General features: G+C 38.4%; 1 protein-coding gene across 2 annotated transcripts; it reads right to left on the bottom strand.

The window, feature by feature from the left end:
* Nucleotides 1–34: 34 nt before the first annotated feature.
* Nucleotides 35–18,357, bottom strand: LOC102238414 (neuronal pentraxin-2-like). 2 transcript variants are annotated; one of them, XM_023349082.1, is made up of 5 exons: nucleotides 17,020–18,357; nucleotides 13,142–13,385; nucleotides 9,345–9,589; nucleotides 3,887–4,066; nucleotides 35–2,556 (listed from the first exon to the last, which is right to left on the bottom strand). In XM_023349082.1, exons 1-5 carry the CDS (start codon nucleotides 17,467–17,469, stop codon nucleotides 2,329–2,331), a joined length of 1,347 nt encoding a protein of 448 aa, XP_023204850.1. In that variant the 5' UTR covers nucleotides 17,470–18,357; the 3' UTR covers nucleotides 35–2,328. The 2 variants fall into 2 exon arrangements, with proteins under 2 accessions (XP_023204850.1, XP_023204849.1); XM_023349081.1 differs by having other exon boundaries at nucleotides 13,142–13,388; nucleotides 17,020–18,355.
* Between the last annotated feature and the right edge of the window lie 677 nt (nucleotides 18,358–19,034).

Here is a 19,034-nt window from a genome sequence, read left to right as displayed (position 1 = left end):
CACTTTATGAAATTGCCGTATCGAATGTCACGTCTCAAGAGCTTGCTTATTCGTTTATTGAGTGCAAAAATACATCAGTTATCATAACAGACAGTTGCAGAATTTCATGTGGTTAAAGTTTGCAGAACACAAACACATTTTCGGCATTTCTGCGCTGTCATGAAAGTGTGCTACAAAAGCTGACAGAAAGTTTAAAGTCTCCACTCGCAAAAAAAGCACATATGGTTTTCACAAAAGGCCATTCACCAGTCCAACAGAACATTTGTAGCATTCTTGCTGTTTTGCATGACTGCTTCTGATAAGTTATTTGCATATAACTATGCAAATAACTTGTTTACAAGAACAGACAATTTGAACAGAAAAAAAAAATTCTTATCTTTACATTAAAGCATTGCTAACAGAAACATTCAAAAGTAGAGTTCACAACAGGATTTCATTTATTTTTCAGCATTTGGTGTTAATACATGTTTACTTATATTGTTTTTAATCAGAGGAAAACTTCTATTTTAATATTTAATCCCAAACTCTAGGGAAATTAGGCTTTTATCAAGACATGTCCAAAGATCAGAATCAAGACAAGTGTTTTTCAACTCATTGATATTGAGCCATTCAACTACTAAAAAACTGATTTTTTGGGGGGGTGTATTTATCTAAGGTGTACCCTGTACTAAAACATAAACTATTTGTGATCATAAAAAAAGTCACATAAAGTCTGGTCACGCGTTTTTTGATCCACAAACTGAAGTAATCTCATGCTGGAATTCCTTCATTTTCTGTTTGATTCACAACTACTGCAGAAAAACCTGCTGCAATTTTTTTTTTTTATCCTTTCTCTGTGTTAAAATTCTTCAAAGAAATCTTAGGATTTATGAAACTGCCATTTGGTGAATCAGACCTCAAAGAAAACTGCAACTCAAAAAGGCGGGCTGAAGCACCTTTAGCTTTATTTCTTTACGTTCCTTCTAGTTCGTCGGGGAAAAGAAGGGTCCTTAAAAACTGTCCATTTCAACATTAACAACAAATTTTAAGCTCCAAAAACTATTAGTTTTATTCATGATTAATGTCAAAATACATTAGATACACTCCATTCTGTTTAAAAATATATATCAGTTGATCAAAACCTTTATATCTGTCAAGAATGAGACATTTAGGACCAAGCTCCATGTAGTAGTAACATTCAAAATGTCTGTAGAGTGCTACTCCCATCTGACATAGACCCTACATTTGAATGTTTTATCATTAATAACACACTTACAGAAACATCAGGAGACCAGGAGCACTCAATGCTGCATTCATTCATAAACTTGGATAATTACAACCCACATGGGGAGTTAGGGATTGTCCTTGAAGGCCAGACCAAGTCCCTGTCCTCGCCGAGTGGTCAGCTGGCGTCCACAGTTCTGTCATTTAGCCAGGACTGGGCAGCTGTCCGACGTCGCTGTTAACCTGGGCAGAGCCAGCCCCGTTCAGAAAGCTGTTCGTGAGCATGGCAGCTGCTCAAAGGGCAATGAGGTATTAAGCATAGATTTGCAAGAATAAAAAATGTCCTCCCTCTCTCCCTCATAAGCTTCTGGTCTGTTTTACACGCAAGACAAGCCATAAGCACAGGATCGTACACGCCCACACACCCACACCCACACACACACACACACACACACACGCACACACACCCACCCACACACACACACACACACACAAGGTCTTACATAATGTTGGCAGCACGCTGCATCAGCCTGTTTTGACGCAGCATACTCACTGTGCATGTTGACAGAAAGCATGCACTGCTCAGACTCATGCATATTATTTTGGACAATAGTGAAGTTCAAACCCATAAGCATCTGCCTCATTTTGGTATTTACTTCGGCCTCTCACTGCTTTTCTAGCAGCCAAAAAAACTCAGAGCATGTAGTGCTCGACCACAGTTTTCTGCAGCACATCAAAGCCTATTTGAGCTCACATTCAACAAGGGAAACAGTGCAGTGTTGTCAAAATAAGGAACAGAACCACCGTGAGATGTTCTCAAAGAGTTGTCAAATGACAAGTAAGCTTGCGAATGAAAAATAAAAAACAAGACAACAGCAGGTCATATCTTAACAGCAGACATATTAAACAGCATTCGGCGTCTTCCTCTGCAGAGAGAATCAATTTGACGTATCCGGGAATGTCTTCAGGGTTCATATTTGATGAGCACGTGATCTTTTAAATCCAATAAACACCAAGCCTTAGAGACCGTGGTGGATAGTCCAATGCTACCCGTAGGGTTAGACAATATCTGAATATTCAAAATTCAGATCCTTTTGGCCATGCAGGACTCCTTGAATTGCCTTCTTAGGAATCAAAAGCACGGTCTTCACAGATTTCGAGAGCAGCTTTACTTGCACCACCAAACACTTCTACATTGGCGTCAATCCAAGGAACCACATTCCCCGGCATGTAGGCCGAACAGTTAGCCAAACCCATGATGTCCACCGGCCGCAGTACTCTGTCCCACATGTTGAATTGGCTCAGCTCGCCAACAAAGGCTTGGGTAGCATCAAAACGCCCTCCGACGATGTCCTTATTTGAAAGACAAAACAAAATTTACATTACATAGATTTTAAGAACAGTATATTAAGTACTACTTCTACATGGTAAGTATTAACATTGCTTAGTAAATAATTATCTTCTATATCTTCAGAAGAATCCTGACTCCCACAATCACCTTCTTTGTTTGTATTTGGGTGGAATAGATTTCAATATTGATTCTCAGCCAACCTTACCAGGTTGAGCAAGAGTTTGACTCTGACTTTACTCCAAGCAATGGTGGATGCTGCCGTCGACTGTGAAGCTTAATCAAATGATGGGGACGACAGTGAAGATCAACAGAACTTTAATTGGTCTGACTTTCAAATTTACTGGCTTCCTTACCTTTTCTTCACTTGAAAAAAACATTTAAATTTTAAGTTGATTTGCCAGCACTTATCCTGTATAGCTTCATAATAACTTTGGTTGAAATGTTTGCTGAAGATCTTTAATAATGAATTCTGCCCTTTGGAGTGTGCTCTCGTTTTGGAGTGTGCTCTCGTTTTTCTTACAAACCAATTCTATCTGTTTTATTGTAGCCATATTTTTCATGGAATCCATACAGAATACTTTCAAGTGACTCAAACTATTTGCTACAGCTTTTCAAAAAACAGGTAAAAATATGTGAAGAAAGAATTTGATTGGAAAGACCAATAATGAGAAAATGAATGAACGAAAAAATGCGAAAAACTTTGAGTTGCCTATTGTCACCAAAAGTATAGAGCAGAGGAAGCTTGCAAGGCAGATTTGACCTAAACTCAGTACAACTGAAAACATAAGAGCAGAACAAACATAAAACTGCCCGTGACTGATTGTTATTTATGGGACAATAACATTAAATCCAGTTAAGAGAGTTTTAGTTTGACTAAAAAAGTCTGCCAAGTAGCTTTAAGATGCCTTAGTGTTGATCAGCCTCCCATCCTTGTGCAATCTGCAGCAATCTCAATTGAGTTTCTTGGTGGAAAGGAAACCAAAGCCAACCCCTCAGGCTCTGAACTGGTGCTTCATGAGTATACATATCTCAGTACACTTCATTCACATGTTCTTTTGAATTTCCTTAAGGACACACATGCAACTTTCTTGGAGTTAATCAATGGAGATTTGCAGTGACACTTCCCATGGGTTTTTTAGAGCAGTTTATGAGTAGATGAATGACGTGATAGTAAGAGGGCCACAGTAGCGTGAGAAGAGACTCAATGCCTCCTCCCCTGTGCTCCCTGCTCTGTGCATCTGGCACTCAGGATGAGGGAGAGTACACAGATGATCCTACTGGTACAAAAACATACACACACTTGTTCTTTACTGACTAAGCCTTCAGGCTCACCTGTTCCTGGCCCAGGATGATCACCCCTCCAGGTTTAATTGGGTGCCAGGGGGCCAGGTTGTCTCCAGTGCCGAGCCGCTCGCCGTCCTGATAAGCCTCCCAGAAGCCGTCCCTAGTCGTCCAGGTGATGCAGATGTGGTGCCAGCGCCCGTCGCTCACTGACAGAGGGAGCTGGGCCACCTGGGTGGAAGTTAAGGGCAGAGGAAAGGATGATGTGAGTCACAGACACAGGTCAAAGGAGAGACGGTGAGGATGAGGGGTAGGGAAAACAGGAAGCAGGATGGGTTGAGGAAAGGCATGAGTTAAAATGTGGCATGCTAGAAACAAGGACAGCAATTAGAAGGGTTACAGCTTCAAAAGAAGCAGCTTCCCACAGAGGCTTCTCTGAGCAAGAGAGACATTTAAAATTTAGATTACCTAGGTGACATCAAGGGATAGAACATCCTTCAAAGCAATCAGAATGCTAACAGCAAAACTCTGTCCTCTTATGGGTTTCTGCTTTGTTCATAGATCAAAGGAAAACAACCAGTTATTTTACCAACCAATGACATCATTGTCTTTTGAGGATTCGGCACTAAGCACGAGATCATGAGTGTGCACTGTAACTCATTAGCCTTTTTTATGATGAGCCTAGAGGACTGATTCGTAGTCATATGTCTCACAGCAGATGTAGCTCTGGACGCAAAGAGACTTGAGAAAATGGAAGTGATTGAAATAAAATTCTACACACTTGCAATTACAAAGCATACTGACCTCATTAGAGGCACCAGGTGGTGTGCTTTCATTAGTAGGACTACAGGGAATGCCCCGAGTGTTCTTATAATGTGTCTATCATACAGGCAAACCAAAGCTTTTGGATATTAAACTGGAAAATTAATTCTTGTCAAATATTCCTCATCATGTAAATATCAAAGCAATCGCGCTTCATATTCGTAGGACAAACCATGACTCACTCGTGCTTAGTTAAATGATTGCATTTTCAAAATATAAAAGATGATGTTTTTGAGTCATTATTTAATAACAGTGCTTTTATACATATAAGGTTTTGTGAAAGCTTTCCAAAGCAGAAAACCTTAATAATAACATCTTTGCCTCAGGCCAGCACTGGAAAATTGCTCCAAAAAATAAAAAGGTTGGAGGCTGCATTTAAATGTTATTTGTACCAGGAAAGCTGGAATCATACTGTAGTATATTTTTCATGTTCTGTGGGACTTTGAGTTCTATCTGACTTCTATGCCCTGATTCTGTTTTGAGTTGTTAATATGTTATGTTATTGAGCTCTATGTGTTTCTTTTTTTGTCAAACAGAATAGCCTGTTCCTTCTTCCACTAATCATCCTCATCAGTAGCCTATTTACTCGCTTAATTTAATCTTTTTCAACTTTGGACTGTAAGTATACTTCTTAGGATTGTCATTAAGTTCCCAATTTTTAACATGATCTTGGGATCCAACAGAACAGATGGATTTAACTTTGTAATCCTAAAATCAAAGCCCTACATTTCATGACAGAGTCAGCTCTTTCCATGTACCATGGAGAGCAAAACAACCTGACGGTAACAACTGATTGACTCAGCAGTCTGTCTGCAGTAGGCAGTTTATTTTAAAAACAGATATTCTTACTCTCAATGCCCGTTGCAGAATTCAGTGAAAGACATGCTCACACTTAAAAGGTCTTCCTTTTAATCAAGTTAGCATAGGTCGACGGGCTATATAAAACATGTTCATTTTATTTTTTGCACAAAATCATTCTCGGATAATGAGATTTCCCCTCCTCAGTTTTGCCTATTTTGAGCTTGTTTCAGACTGAGCTGTTTTAGGACCTCTTGTCACTTTTATGCAAATAGGCTGCTGCTGGCCACATTGCCAGCTCAGTGTTTACACTCACACATTATGCACGGGAAAATGGCTGCAAGCAGATGCACACTGGTACAACCGTGCATCTTTGGCCCCCCTAGTCAAACCCAGAAGTTGAAGAAGTGGAGCCTCCTGCACAACCATCAAGGACGCAACGAATGGTTTCTGAATAGTAAGTCAACAACAAACACTTGTCTTTTCCTGTAGCCATTGTACAGTGCATACAAAAACAAAACCAGCTGACCAAAAATGTTCATCTTCAGCAATGAAGTGGGAAGAATTCTGCTTCGGTTGCTAGGGGCTGCGCTTCGCTGAGGTTGTTAGGTGAGGGACAGTACCTGCCTATTGTGACTTTATATTTGGCAGGTTTTTGTAACACCAAAAACATTAACTTATTGCCAGAAAATGGCAATAAGTTTTTTATTTTTACTGTTTTGATAAGTGGTAGAGACTCAAATGGAAGTACAAAAAGGTGAATTTTGCATCTAAGTCACCTCTAACACTCTAAAGAAGTTAGATGGATAAAGAAAATGGCAGCTGTGATTTGAATTTGCAATGCTGCAACTTGGACCCATATGACTGACAGTTGTCCAGTAAATCGGAGAAAACTTTGCAATGTCTCTGTCATCCCGCCTGTACGACAGTATTGTCTGATCCAAACTGTTAGTGGTTTTGAAATTATGACATGAGCATACCTTGAAACCAGAAAATGATTGATGCCTAGAACAAAGACAGCTGCAGATGAAGACAATTATGCTGGTCCTCTGGGAACGATTTCAGAAGTGCCTTCAAATAAATACATCTTTTATCGCCTTTGCAATAAAAGTGTAGGTTTTGGTCAGATGAGCTTCAGATTGAGATTTCCAGCAACAAGTACTCCAGAAGGGTCTGACCTAAAACAAAGATTTAGCTCACATCTATGCTAGAGTATCTGTGATGCTCTGGACATAATTGTCTTCTAATGGCCTTGAGAATATTTTCAAGAGTTTATGGTGTCATAACCTTTTTGATACCAGGAGAGTTTACATAAAAATCTGGTGGACTTGAAAATCTGTCAACTTTGGGTCTGCAGACAGAATGTTGATCCAAAAGACACCTGGCTATGTCAAAGCAGAAGTGGTTCACAAAACACAAATTTCTCCCATTGATATCTCAGTGCCCAGACCTAAAATCTGTGAAAGCCTGTGGAGTGGACTGAATAGCAGAGAGTACCAACTGATTTGGATAAACTAGAGAAATTGTGGAAAGAGCAACGATCAGAAATCCCTCTATCCTCCGATCTTGAAAAATACTTTAAAAGCTGACTGTTTCAGTGGGAAAGAGGATTTATAGCAAGGTTGTCAACAATTTGATTGTTTTGTTAAAGACAGTTATTCAACATTTTTCTTCTCCTTTGAATAAATATTCTCAAAATTAAAGTTGAATGTTTACGGCTTAAGTGCAAGATTATACTATTACAGTGTTGAAATATAAGATGAATTTATTTTATGGCTTTTCCACATCTTTATATTGGTGTTACTTACTGCCAGCAGCAGTAAGAAACACATTTTTCCATGAGAATCACTCTTTTTGAGTAAGTTAAAGCAAGAATGAGCAAATCTAGGCAATATCTCTGATGATGTCACCAAAGTTGCGTCAGCCACAGAGATTTTGAAAATCATTTAAACATTTTTGGGGGGATTTAGTTTTTTCTCCTTCGGAAAACAGTCTCAGAAAATACCAGAACCATTAGGGATTGGAGCATCAGACTACGCATGCAATATGGCACAATATTTCTGTGTTCGTTCTGTGGAGGGCTGGAGGAAAAGCACAAGTCTGTTTAAGATTATGCTGGAAGCAACAGTACTGGACATCAACAATCTCCTTGTGCAAAGGGAAGCAAAATCTGGGGGAAGAAGCTGATGTGTAACAAGTGCGACTCTGAACCTGCATAATGACACATAAAAATATAACAAGACAACTGGACTTTTAAATATTGTTTAGCCAACCTTCTGCTTCCTCTTTAATATGCAGTAAAATGAGCAACATAAACAATGCAGTTTGTTGGACACTGCAAGTAAATTCAACACACTTATCCTCAAATTCTGCATACATGATCCTCAAATTTACTAAACTTAATTTAATTTATTTTATTTCCACAAGTCTTTTCTTTTTCCTTTAAAATTTCCACCATTTTCCAATGGGAACCTTTCATAGAAAGTGGCGTCTTTGCTGTATTTCACATTTTTGGTCTCTATTAACCTCCAAAGCACTGCAGCTTTCTCAGCCCTTCCTACTTTCTTCCAATCACACGCTCATCCCTTCCACCATCTCTCTCTGATCCAGCCGACGTGAACCCATGTATAATGCATACTGAGAAGAAAACTGTGGGGAGACCTGCCTGTGCCAATAACACCCAGTGTAAACAGGAGAGTCGGGTAGGAATACCAGTTTGGGATCATTTTAACCAAGAATCTGAGCAACTGAGTCTGGGGTTTCCAACTGAGCCATTATGCATAAAACTGAATTCATTCCTGCAGCTTATTTTGCTGAAACAATGCAAGTACTTCAAAGCAAATACCAGAAATTCTGCATGTCCCTTGTCTTACCATACTGAGTGCTGTGATAATTGAAATTGCACTGACTGTATGGTTAGCGTAATGGATGAAGTCCAAATATAAGGCCATCAAATGAGCACACGCAGCAGCCCCTATTCTCTAATGAATACAGTTATCTCTGGGTTTGAGTGGAATGTGGGTCAGCCATATTAAATGTTTATATGGTACAAATTTTAGTATTCCGAATTAATGTTCAATGATTTCCTTCTCAACATGAGCTCACGTGAACCACCTGCTTGTTTCACATTACAGAGAAGCAAATTAGAGTAATTATACTTTGTCTTTTTTATTTTTTATTTTATCAGTGTCATAACTGAACCAACTGTGTTGGCAGGCAAATAACGCAGAATTTTTAAATTTTTTTAATCTTTCTTTACAGAAAATCAGCCATTTCAAAGCCAAGACAGAACTCCTCTCCCTCTGCAAGTTTATTCTTAACTGATAGAGTTAAAGCTGCCAGGAGATTCTCTTTTAATCCATGCCACCAGGAGGCACCGATAAGCTCAACAGTGCCTTTTTGCACACTCACTTCAGAAATAGACATGTGAAGTAACTTCTCTTCTTCTTGCTGCCTTGCTTTGGTTTTTTTAAAATAAATTATGCTTTTAAAGTGAGCTAAAAGTAGTTTATTATTAAGATATTTTTTAGTATATTTCTGATCCATTAGACTGTGAAATATTTGTATTATTCCTTATGCTTTAAAAATATTTTAATTAAACTTTTTTATGGTGCTCCAGATAATATTTAATATTTGTGTCAATATAAAAGTAGCTGAACATCTCTTTCATAGTTGTCTATGTGTTTGAACTATTCTACAAATGGTCCTTCAAGTGGCACCAAACAAACCCACTTACCCCTTTTAGCTCAGAATGCAAAGTTAAGCAGAAAAATAATCAGACACACAGCAGATCAAAGCAGTGTTTAAGTTTTACTTAACATGTTTCTAGGCTTAATCGTGTATGGAAAATGTAAGGAAGAGTAAACTTTGCTTCTATTTGTAGACTTACCTTGTCATTGACCAGTAACTCAATAGGATTGTTGCCCCATTCAATCAGAACTATCTCATTGGCCTGTCCAGGCACGCCATAAGAGAAAGGGGTTCCTATGCCTGGACTGGCGCTGGACTTCAGCCACATGCAAACAGTGAAGGCGTACATCTCCGGTAGGCTCTTCTTAATGCGTCCGTACAGGTAGTTGGTGCGAAGAGGGAGGGACACCTTGAAGTCCTCTGGAGACTTAAAGGCATTATTACCTATGGACAGATAAAATATATATAACTGAGCATAAATATGATTAGTTTTCGTCTCATAAAGCATCATAATGTGAGAAAGTAGGGAAGGACATGTCTATATTGCTCTCTAGTCTTAAACTGCAATGAAAGAAAAGAGTTTTAAATCACAAGTCTACATCAAATAATCCCAAAAGTACATAACAGAACAGTAATATGTATCATTAAGTCAAGAAAACAAACCAACAAGCTGGAAAAGAACAACATCTTTTGAGTTCAGATTCTAATGGGATCATCATTTATGCACCAAAAAATGGCATCTAAATATTTCAAAAATATTGGAATTGTTATTTGTTACTATGGATAGAACCACAACTTTAAGACACTAGTGGATTTTTTCCCTTTCACTGTTCAATGTATGTTTTCTAGAACATTATAACCTTAAATGTTCTTTAAGGTTAAGAACAATTTTAGTACCAAAACATAAGACAATGGTTTTGCTTTGTGATTAAAATTTTTGCTTGGGATTTCAAACATTCTACATTAAGATGGCGACAAAGTAGAGAATTTATTAATATAATAACTACTCCTTAAACAGACAGAAACATGATATTAACACCACCACCTTTTAAATAAACTATTATATCACACAAATCCAATAGGTTTTATTCCAAAAATAGTATGCCTGGTTTAAACCATTAGTCCAAATTTACTAAATTTATTCTTTGGATTTTTATAAATTTTTTAATTTTATTTTATTTTTTTAGTAGACTTCAATCAGCCTGAGGTTCTTTTAGCGAAAAAAACTCTCTTTTTTGCAGCCATGTCCACTTTTGTTTGTTCTGTGTCCTTCTGATGTTAGATTCATGAACATTAATCAATGTAAGAGAGAGATCTAGTTGTTTTGATGTTCCCTGCAATTTCTCTGTTACCTCAACAATTTGAAGCGAGTTGAACTTCAGTCATATATTCACCGAGGTCTCTATAGACCTACTTTGATACTAGTTTTTACAGAACGCGTGGAAATGTCTGAAATGGTTTAATGTATATCTAAGACACTTCCATAATTTGGTATTTTAGTGGCTGAAAACATCTAAAAATAATTTGTAATTGTAGAATCCTAATCTTAAATGGAGAACAAGTATAACATTTTTAAGTTATTTGTTTAACTGGTGTAATTTTTGAAAATGGACATGCAAATACCACAGTATATTGAACAATTAGCATTAAAGTGACAAAGAAGCAGCAAACATTAAAAGTCAGCAATGTGGCACTGACTGTGCTTACGTTTGTGCTGCCGCGTTATCAAACAATAACCTATCATTAAATGTTATTATTATTACTATTAGCTTGTACAGGAAGTTACAGCTTTTCCAATGCTTGTTTTATCTTTAAAACATGGTTTTAAACCCACCACATCACGTATTAGTGCAAGTCAATACACTGCAGTAACCACACAGTGTGACCACATCACGTTTATCTTCCTCTGATATCAATGTCACACCCCATACAATACTATGAAAAAGTATTTTCCACCTTATAGATTACAATTTTTTTCACTTGCAAATTTAACCTGAGTAAATAAAGAAGTGTAGTTTTTTAAATGATGGTTTCATTCATTAAGCGAACAGAGCTCTCCAAAGTGGCTCCATGTGAGAAAATAATTCCCCGCTAAACATAGTAACTGTTGCTCCCAACAATGGAAATCAGTCTTTAACTGATGCATTTAGTTTAGCTGCTGTGTTTAGACCCTGTCTACGTGACAGAATAGTTTTATTTCAGTCATATTAGAGCTTTGTGAAGGATGAACAGATTACTTGAGGTCACACAACTGTAATTCAATTGCATTTAAGACCAGACTTTTGACTAGGACTGACTATTTTTAGCCAGTACAAAAACACCATACATAAAAAAATTCTGATTTGTCATTTTAGTTCACAGAAATATTGTCCCAAAAGTCTTGGGGATCATAAAAATGTTTTTGGTCAAAGTGAGAAAGACCTTTGTATGACCTGCTGGATTAGTTATTGATGAACTCTTGAAGTAATATTTGTAGGCAACAGGTCCTACAGGAAAGGTTCAGCGCTATTCCATGCTTTATCTATTATCAGTTATTTACATGTTTCTGCTCATTGATTAAGGTCTTGTTTCATGAACAATCACTAACCACAAATCACAATCTCATTTGGTCAATCTGAACTTCCATTTAATGTCACAATGCATATTTTACAATATTTCCTGTGAAATAAAATCTTCAAATTAAATATGGCTGAATTTGTGTTATAACTAATTGAATGCCAGGAGTGCACATCTACTCTATAACACAATATTAATAAATTATGAAATTTGATGTTTTAAGATCAGGTTGTTATAATATCTTTCAAGTCATCAACTAAAGATTCACACACACAATCAGCTGTGTAATCTGCTTTCATGCCAGCAAACCAACCAGTTCAAGCAAACTCTACCAAGTCTGCTGAGAAGAGGGGCCGCTTTAACCAATCATTCATAAGTATGCATGTGTATTTGATACTGAGTGTATAATTCAGGGAACATTTACAATGAAAACAAACCCAATTCCTGTTTTTAAAATTTATTGAGAGTTTGAGTTATATAAATTATTTCACACTGGAACATGAGTATATTAAATAAATCATCACAAGCATTAAAACAAATTTTAGAAAAAATGTTTTTGGGTGCATGATGGGTGAATGTAAACTACTCAGACCCCATGATTTTTGGCTCTGTTTGCCAGATATGTGTTAATCTTTTTTCCCTCTCAAGAACAAGAATCTCAAATATCATGTGCATATTCATTTTGTGCAGCATTTCCCGTCATGTAGCCTCTTTCACAAAATGCTATTGTCCTACAGGGTCAATTTCAAATAAAAAGTAGATACGCTGTCTCTGCATATTTCAGAGCAAGTCCAGGGAGGAGAGAAAAATTGCGTTATGGAGCCATTGCAGCAGCTTTATTTGTAGGTAAAATCCTTACCTTTCTCTCTCACAGAACAACACAATAAATCCCATCTGAACTCACAGCAGGAATCCTCTGACATTGATGTGATGGAAATTGAACTAAATTAAACTCACAAACAGGTTCTGCACTGAGAGGCTTCTATATCAAGCTATATTATACACATGTTCTTCCATGCAACTGAGACATTAACATCAGCTATGAAAACTATCCTTGCCTGACCGATTCTGTGAAACCTTGAAGAAACGTCCAGTGAAATGTGAAATAGACTTCTTAAGCATTTTTTTCTTCTGTTGGTGGAAACATTTTCAGTATTTTGACATCTACCATCAAAGAGCAACCCAGGAGGACGGACGCTTCTTGAATAGTTTTTACACTAATTAAGAACATTTAGCAGTTGCTTTCCAAGCCTTACTTTTAAGACCAGCAGAATAGCTCTGTGAGCAAAAGGAGTGTGAAGGAAAATCTTTACATCATTGAAACCTTATTCAGATATTGACTAATCGCTGCTAAATTAGTAAGGCAAAATTTATATATAATTATGAAATTGGCATTCAAATTTGCACAATTTTTCACAGCTCCTGATGCCTCATGCTTACTTTTCTCGAGCTCCGCGATCCTCTCCATGAGGGAGTTGAGAGCGGTTTCGGTGCGTTGGCGGTGGGCCGCGGTTTCATTGTAGAGCTGGCTCTTCTCCTCCTCCAGCTCAGCTACCTTACGGAGGAGCTGGGTCTCCAGTGCCCCCAGACGCTGGCGCAGCAGCTCGCGGAGCTCTGGTGGCAGGGGAGTCAGGGCCGAGGCTCCTCCGGCTGATGAGTTTGTGCTGGGGAGGCGCAGGCTTTGCTGCTGGGAGGCACACCACAGACAGAGATTAGAGACAGACAGACATTAAATCCTGCTAGCCGTCAGTGCAGTAGATTGCTGATCAGACAGCTCTGCTATCTTTTTGGCAGCATTGTCTTTGATGCATCAATCTCTAAATGAAGACAGCGTGTCCCTATGGCTTGTATGGGCGACCTGCCAAACACCAGTGGCTGTGTGCAGGGTATTAAAGGTAGACGTCACCCCAAGTTGACACTACGATGACAGATGGTTTGTTTCTTTTTCTTTTTTTTTTTTTTGGAACATGGGAAACATCATGTGCCCACGCAAGTAAAAAAACTGCCCTCAAATGTCCATTTCAAATATTACTCTGCTGGCAGTCAGGCGCACCTCCCAGTCTGATTACTTTTTTACTGAAAAATTCAACCATCTATATGCCTGAGCGTAGCTTTTTGGTCCAGAAGGCAACTGCTCATGTATGCAAACCCAGTGCCTTCCAAAAATAGTCATACTGCATCACAACAGTAGACTTTCATGTGTTTTATTGGGATGATATGTGGTAGATCAACAAACACAAGTGTGTAATGAGTTGAAGGAAATCATACATGCTTCCTGCATTTTTTGCAAATCAAAATCTTAGACTTTTAGCTTGCATTTGTATTTCAAATCTTTTGCTTAGATCCTCGTACATAATTATCCAAGTGCCTGTGCCCTGATTAGGAAAGATATTGGCAACATTGGGCATTTTCCCCAAACATACAGTAGCTTCTACATGGTGTTGACAGCATTACACTATGATTATGCTTTTCTTGAGCAATTGTAAAGGGAATGGTTAGAGCTGATGGGAAGTTGGATGGAACAAAATAGAGGGCAATCCTGAAAGAAAATGTGTCAGAGGCAGCAAAAGACCAAAGACCAACATGGAGGTTCACCTTGCAGCAACACAACAACTCTAAGCATACAATTAGAGCTACAATGAATGGGGTACATTAGGTCAGTACAACGTCATGTGTTAGAACAGCCTAGTCAAAGTACAGTGCTACCTCCAAATGAAAATTAGGATCATTTGTGACAAGACTTGAAAGCAGATGTTCCCAGATGTTTTCCATGTACAAAGCTTTCAGTGGTAGAAATGCAAATGCTTGCCACATAGTTCAAATTTTTGTTAGTTAAAAAAACATTTTGAGAAAGACGTAGAATTTTCTCCCACTTTTCAACGAATTATTGAAGTTAGTGGCCCTGATGTGGCAAAATGTAAAGAACCTCCCGAGGTATGCAAATTTTCATCTAAATCACATAAGTGAGAAACTGTCCACTTCTTGTGGAAACATGCAACCAGGACGTGATGAGTAATGATAATTAAGGTTCAGCCTATCAAGGGCGTTTAAAATAGACCTGTTTGGAATTCAGCAGAATATACATGTTCTCTATTAGCATATTCTTAATTTGATTAGAGTAGTAAACTTTTATGATATGAGAGAGGTAGATAAGGGTCAAGGCAGCAGAGAGATGGATCAATGCAACACATTGTCCACAATAATAAATTCAGAGCACAAGCCTTCTGCTTATTTGCAAATAGTTCTCCAGGTCACCTCATTAGTGGCTGAGCGTGACCCTTGAGCCCTCTGGAAAGTATAATAAACAGCAAAACAAGTGAATAAAGAGCCACAAGCAGTGCAAAAGTCTCAGGTGTGGCATGACAAAAGCGCTAAATATTTGAATGATTTTGAAAATTTTATTGCTGTAGACCAACTAAAATCTCGGGGAATTAATTTAATCATCTGCTATGAATAATTAGTCACATGACTGCAAATAAGCAAGTGTGTGAATCCCATAGGACAGGCGCATACATTATTCAAGAAAACATTGCAATTCCCACCATCACGTGCAAATACTTCACCTTTGACAAGATGTATTTTTCTTTTCAATATTATCTCACAGATAAATCTCTCTTAGTGGATGTCTTTGGATCAATAAAAGCATCAAGACGGTACATGCATAAAACCTGACCTTTTGACCTCTTTGGTTTGAGAGGTCCCAAGCACCAGATTAACCCATAACAAGTCATGTGACATTGGCATGACTGTTTACAATTAGAAAACAGAGTAGCTGCTTAGAACCTCCAAACCATTAGGGGGCCCCAAGCACCAGCATTCTTGCAACTCATGTTTACAAATCAAATGAATGATACATAATCAGTAAGTTAAAATTTGTTGCAACTCACATATAATGTGGTAGGATTCTAAAGAATTTGTTTAAGTAAGACACGTTGTTAGCATTTTAGATCAAGAGTGGTGTTTTTATGCCTAATGAACTTTTTACTTGAAATCTCATTTATTTCAGCAATTTTACCCAAAAGTTATATCTACTTTTACACACAGTTTATATATATAATTAGAAAGGTTCACTTTTGTTGATTTTGATGAGAGCATGCAGCTAATGAAAACATAAATTCTGAAAATGAACGTAGTGTCACGGAGAAGATTGATAGACTTAGACTTAGACTTAGACTTGTACTTTATTGATCCCTTGGGAAGACTCCCTCAGGAAAATTACAAATTAAATACTAAGGTACACACTAAATGTTAGTAACCAAAACCTTAAATTATGCAAGAAAAACCTTAAATTATGCAAGAAACAGGGAATAGGAATAAAGAATATAAGAATATAAATAAATATAAATACAACACAAAAAAAATATAAGAATTTGGCGGATAGATTGACCAGTGATATCGTATTCCACTATGTGGTTTGACCTGATAAGTATGGAGAAAAATACAATAGATATGTAAGTCCTAAACTCATTCATTATGGGTTTAGATGAGGTGAGTTTGATGGTCAGTCAAGACTGTGGACATTATAGCAGGCATTGTGAGGTCAGTATTAGCCCCCACTGGACCCATCAGCATGGCCATAATGTTTGTAAGCAGAAAGAAGGTTAGAAGAATTTAGAATTTTTAATGAAATATTAAATTAATTTAATCTATTAGATCATTAACAGATAGGTTATTTTTCTCCTTAGCCCTGGCAAGACACCTAATGTTGTCTCTAGTTCAGGAGTGTCTTAAATTATGAAGTGTCCTGGATATGTCATTGTGTGGTTACTCTCGAGTCACTGAATCCAGTGACAATACTTGATTTATGAGTCTCACCTAAGCTATTAAGTGATCTTTACTCCACAGAAATCTAAAAGATGTTCTACCACATATTTTCCTTCCACTAAGCTTTCGATTAGTATGTCTGGATACAGCATACTGTGAAGAAACAGCTTATTATAGCAATTGTCTTTTGTGCCTTTGTTATCTGTCAAGTGAGCAGTGTGGGCCACAACATGGCCATAATATAACGTTTCTTTATATAAGAAAACACGTATTTGTCTTATATTAATATTAATATTTGTCTTATATAATTTTCCGATTTTCTGAGAAACTGATATTTTAAGGTTTCATTCACTGTAAGCCATAATCATCGAAATGTAATAAGTGCTGGTAATATAACACTCTGCTTGTAATGAATCGATATGAAGTCTGAGTTTCACTAAACATAATTACTGAAGAAAAGCAACCTTTGACAGTTCGATTTACTGTCACGAAGAATGTGTGATATAAAATGGTGGATTTTTGTGTTATGCTGTTGCGTGTTTGTGCCGTCTTACCTCTAAATTCTCCAGCCGACCCTTCAGAGTCTGCATGGTTTTGCCCAGTTGGTCTATAGTCTCACCGGGGTCCCGGGGCAGGTCTCCCATGGTGTTCTTCCCGTACTCCTTCCTTCTGGAGCCCTGACCCCGGGACTTACCCTGCGCCATCTCATCGGCTGACGCCTCGCAGCGCGCCAGCTTGGAGTTGAGCTCTTTAATGGTTCCCTGTTGGCTCACGATGGTCTCCTTCTGCTGCAGGATAGTCTCCCGAAGCTGGATGATGGTGTTGCGCAGCTCATCCTCCACGGGGCTGCTGCTCTGGACGCGGTTGCCTGTGGGGCCATACCCGCAGCCGGGTTCTGCGCCCGGGGGGATTGCGTTACACACGAACCGACTACCTGTTACATCTTGGCTGCTCACCGTGCGCCCGCTGACCAGGTACAAAAGTCCAAAAACTAAAGTCAGCATCTTGGATGAAATGGGAATTACTAATCCCTTTAGGAACAGGAAAGTAAAAATGTTTCACAAAAAACAACAACAACAAAAAACACCTGAAATTATGTAATAAACTTTTTACACCGATTTTATTAATTTAGTATATAAAAAAAAATTAACACATCCAAAGTTTTACGGGGAAAAAAAAAAACACCTAAAATTTATGAAGCGATTTGAAGAAAATAAATCCGCAGTGAAAGCCCATAGTATTACTTGTTCATCAACCACATGGTCGGTCTGCTATAATATACACACATACACACAAAGACAACCAAATCTTCCAGCATTTAAAACTCGGCCAATTCAGATTTTGATAAATCTACTCCAGAGAAAAAAGAAAGAAAGAGAAAAAAGCAAAAAGCAAAGTTGAACCCTGTTGGGTTTGTTATCTCCAGCAATACAATCCTCAGAAGGTCGCAGAGAACTCAGCTGTGCCTGTCTTTCCTCTCCGCTCCGCTGAATTGTCAGTGAGCGGTGCTGAAGAGACAGCGACGGCGCTCAGCAGATTATTATAGGGGAGGTGCGCACTGGCGCTTCCGTTCATCACTTCGTGCGCTCCGGTTATTCAGCCTCAGCCTGCGTCATCCGCCGAATCCCAGCGGATCCAAATCACGCCATGACATGCTTTGAGTACATCTCATTGACTATACGTGAGTTCTTTAGATATGTGCTGAAGATGGCAGATGTAAAAAAAAAGAGGACTTCACAAGGTTGTTGTTTTTCTCTCTCTCTCTCTCTCTCTCTCTCTCTCTCTCTCTCTCTCTCTCCCAGCGTTCCTCCGTTTATTCACGATAACAGCTTGACTGAAGAAAAGTGTTGCTTCCTTTTTTTGGTCGCCTTAAAGTACGCAAAGTTTCACATGGAACATGTTTAATTCCTTCTCCCGGTACCTTTGAACATTTTAGGCTGTAAAACAATATGACAAAACTTAATGCTAACTGACTGTTTGGGGAATGTGAGAGTCAGTCAGAATACCCAAACCCGTGGTGAAATTTTGAAGTAGCTACAGAGATCCCCAGCTCTGATTACCTAATTGAAAGCAGCTATTTGAGGAGGAGAATTAATGTTGCAATTCAGAAGGCATTTCCACCCCATTCACACCTCGGTGGTAGCAGAATGGTGATGGCAGCATCATGCTGTGGGTATGCCTTCTTCAGCAGCGCAGTGAAAGCTGGAGAGTTGATACTAAGATGGATGGAGTTAAACATGAGGCGATACTGGGAAAGAAACTTGCTCGAGGCTGGGAAAGAACTGAGATTGGGACTGAGCCTCGCTTTAGAGAAGGACAAGAATCCTAAATATAGCAGAAACATTAGAATGGTTTAGTCAAAATAAAGAAGCCATCAATTTTTTTCTGTGGCATGTTTCATAATTGAGCTTCTCAGATCCTCTCCCTCCACTCTGACTGAGTTGAAGCTGTTTTGCAAAGAATTGGCTCAACGGGCAAAGCTGCTAGAGACTTGAAAAGACTCGCAGCAGAATGAGGTTCTATAAAGTACTTTCTCTGGGGAAAAAGTGCAAATGGCCACTTGTATTTG

Source organism: Xiphophorus maculatus, chromosome 16 (assembly GCF_002775205.1).
Source record: "Xiphophorus maculatus strain JP 163 A chromosome 16, X_maculatus-5.0-male, whole genome shotgun sequence".
Classification (NCBI taxonomy): Eukaryota; Metazoa; Chordata; class Actinopteri; order Cyprinodontiformes; family Poeciliidae; genus Xiphophorus; species Xiphophorus maculatus.
Note: the sequence above shows the minus strand (reverse complement) of the source record. Positions and strands in the feature narration are given on the sequence as shown.

Bases quoted from the DNA above. Each gene is read 5' to 3' on its own strand.
- LOC102238414 (XM_023349081.1), bottom strand. From the start codon at position 17,469: ATGCTGACTTTAGTTTTTGGACTTTTGTACCTGGTCAGCGGGCGCACG. The intron at 13,389-17,019 runs GTAAGACGGCAC...TGTGCCTCCCAG, and splicing joins GTCGGCTGGAGAATTTAGAG to CAGCAAAGCCTGCGCCTCCC. The intron at 2,557-3,886 runs GTGAGCCTGAAG...CTTTCAAATAAG, and splicing joins TCATCCTGGGCCAGGAACAG to GACATCGTCGGAGGGCGTTT.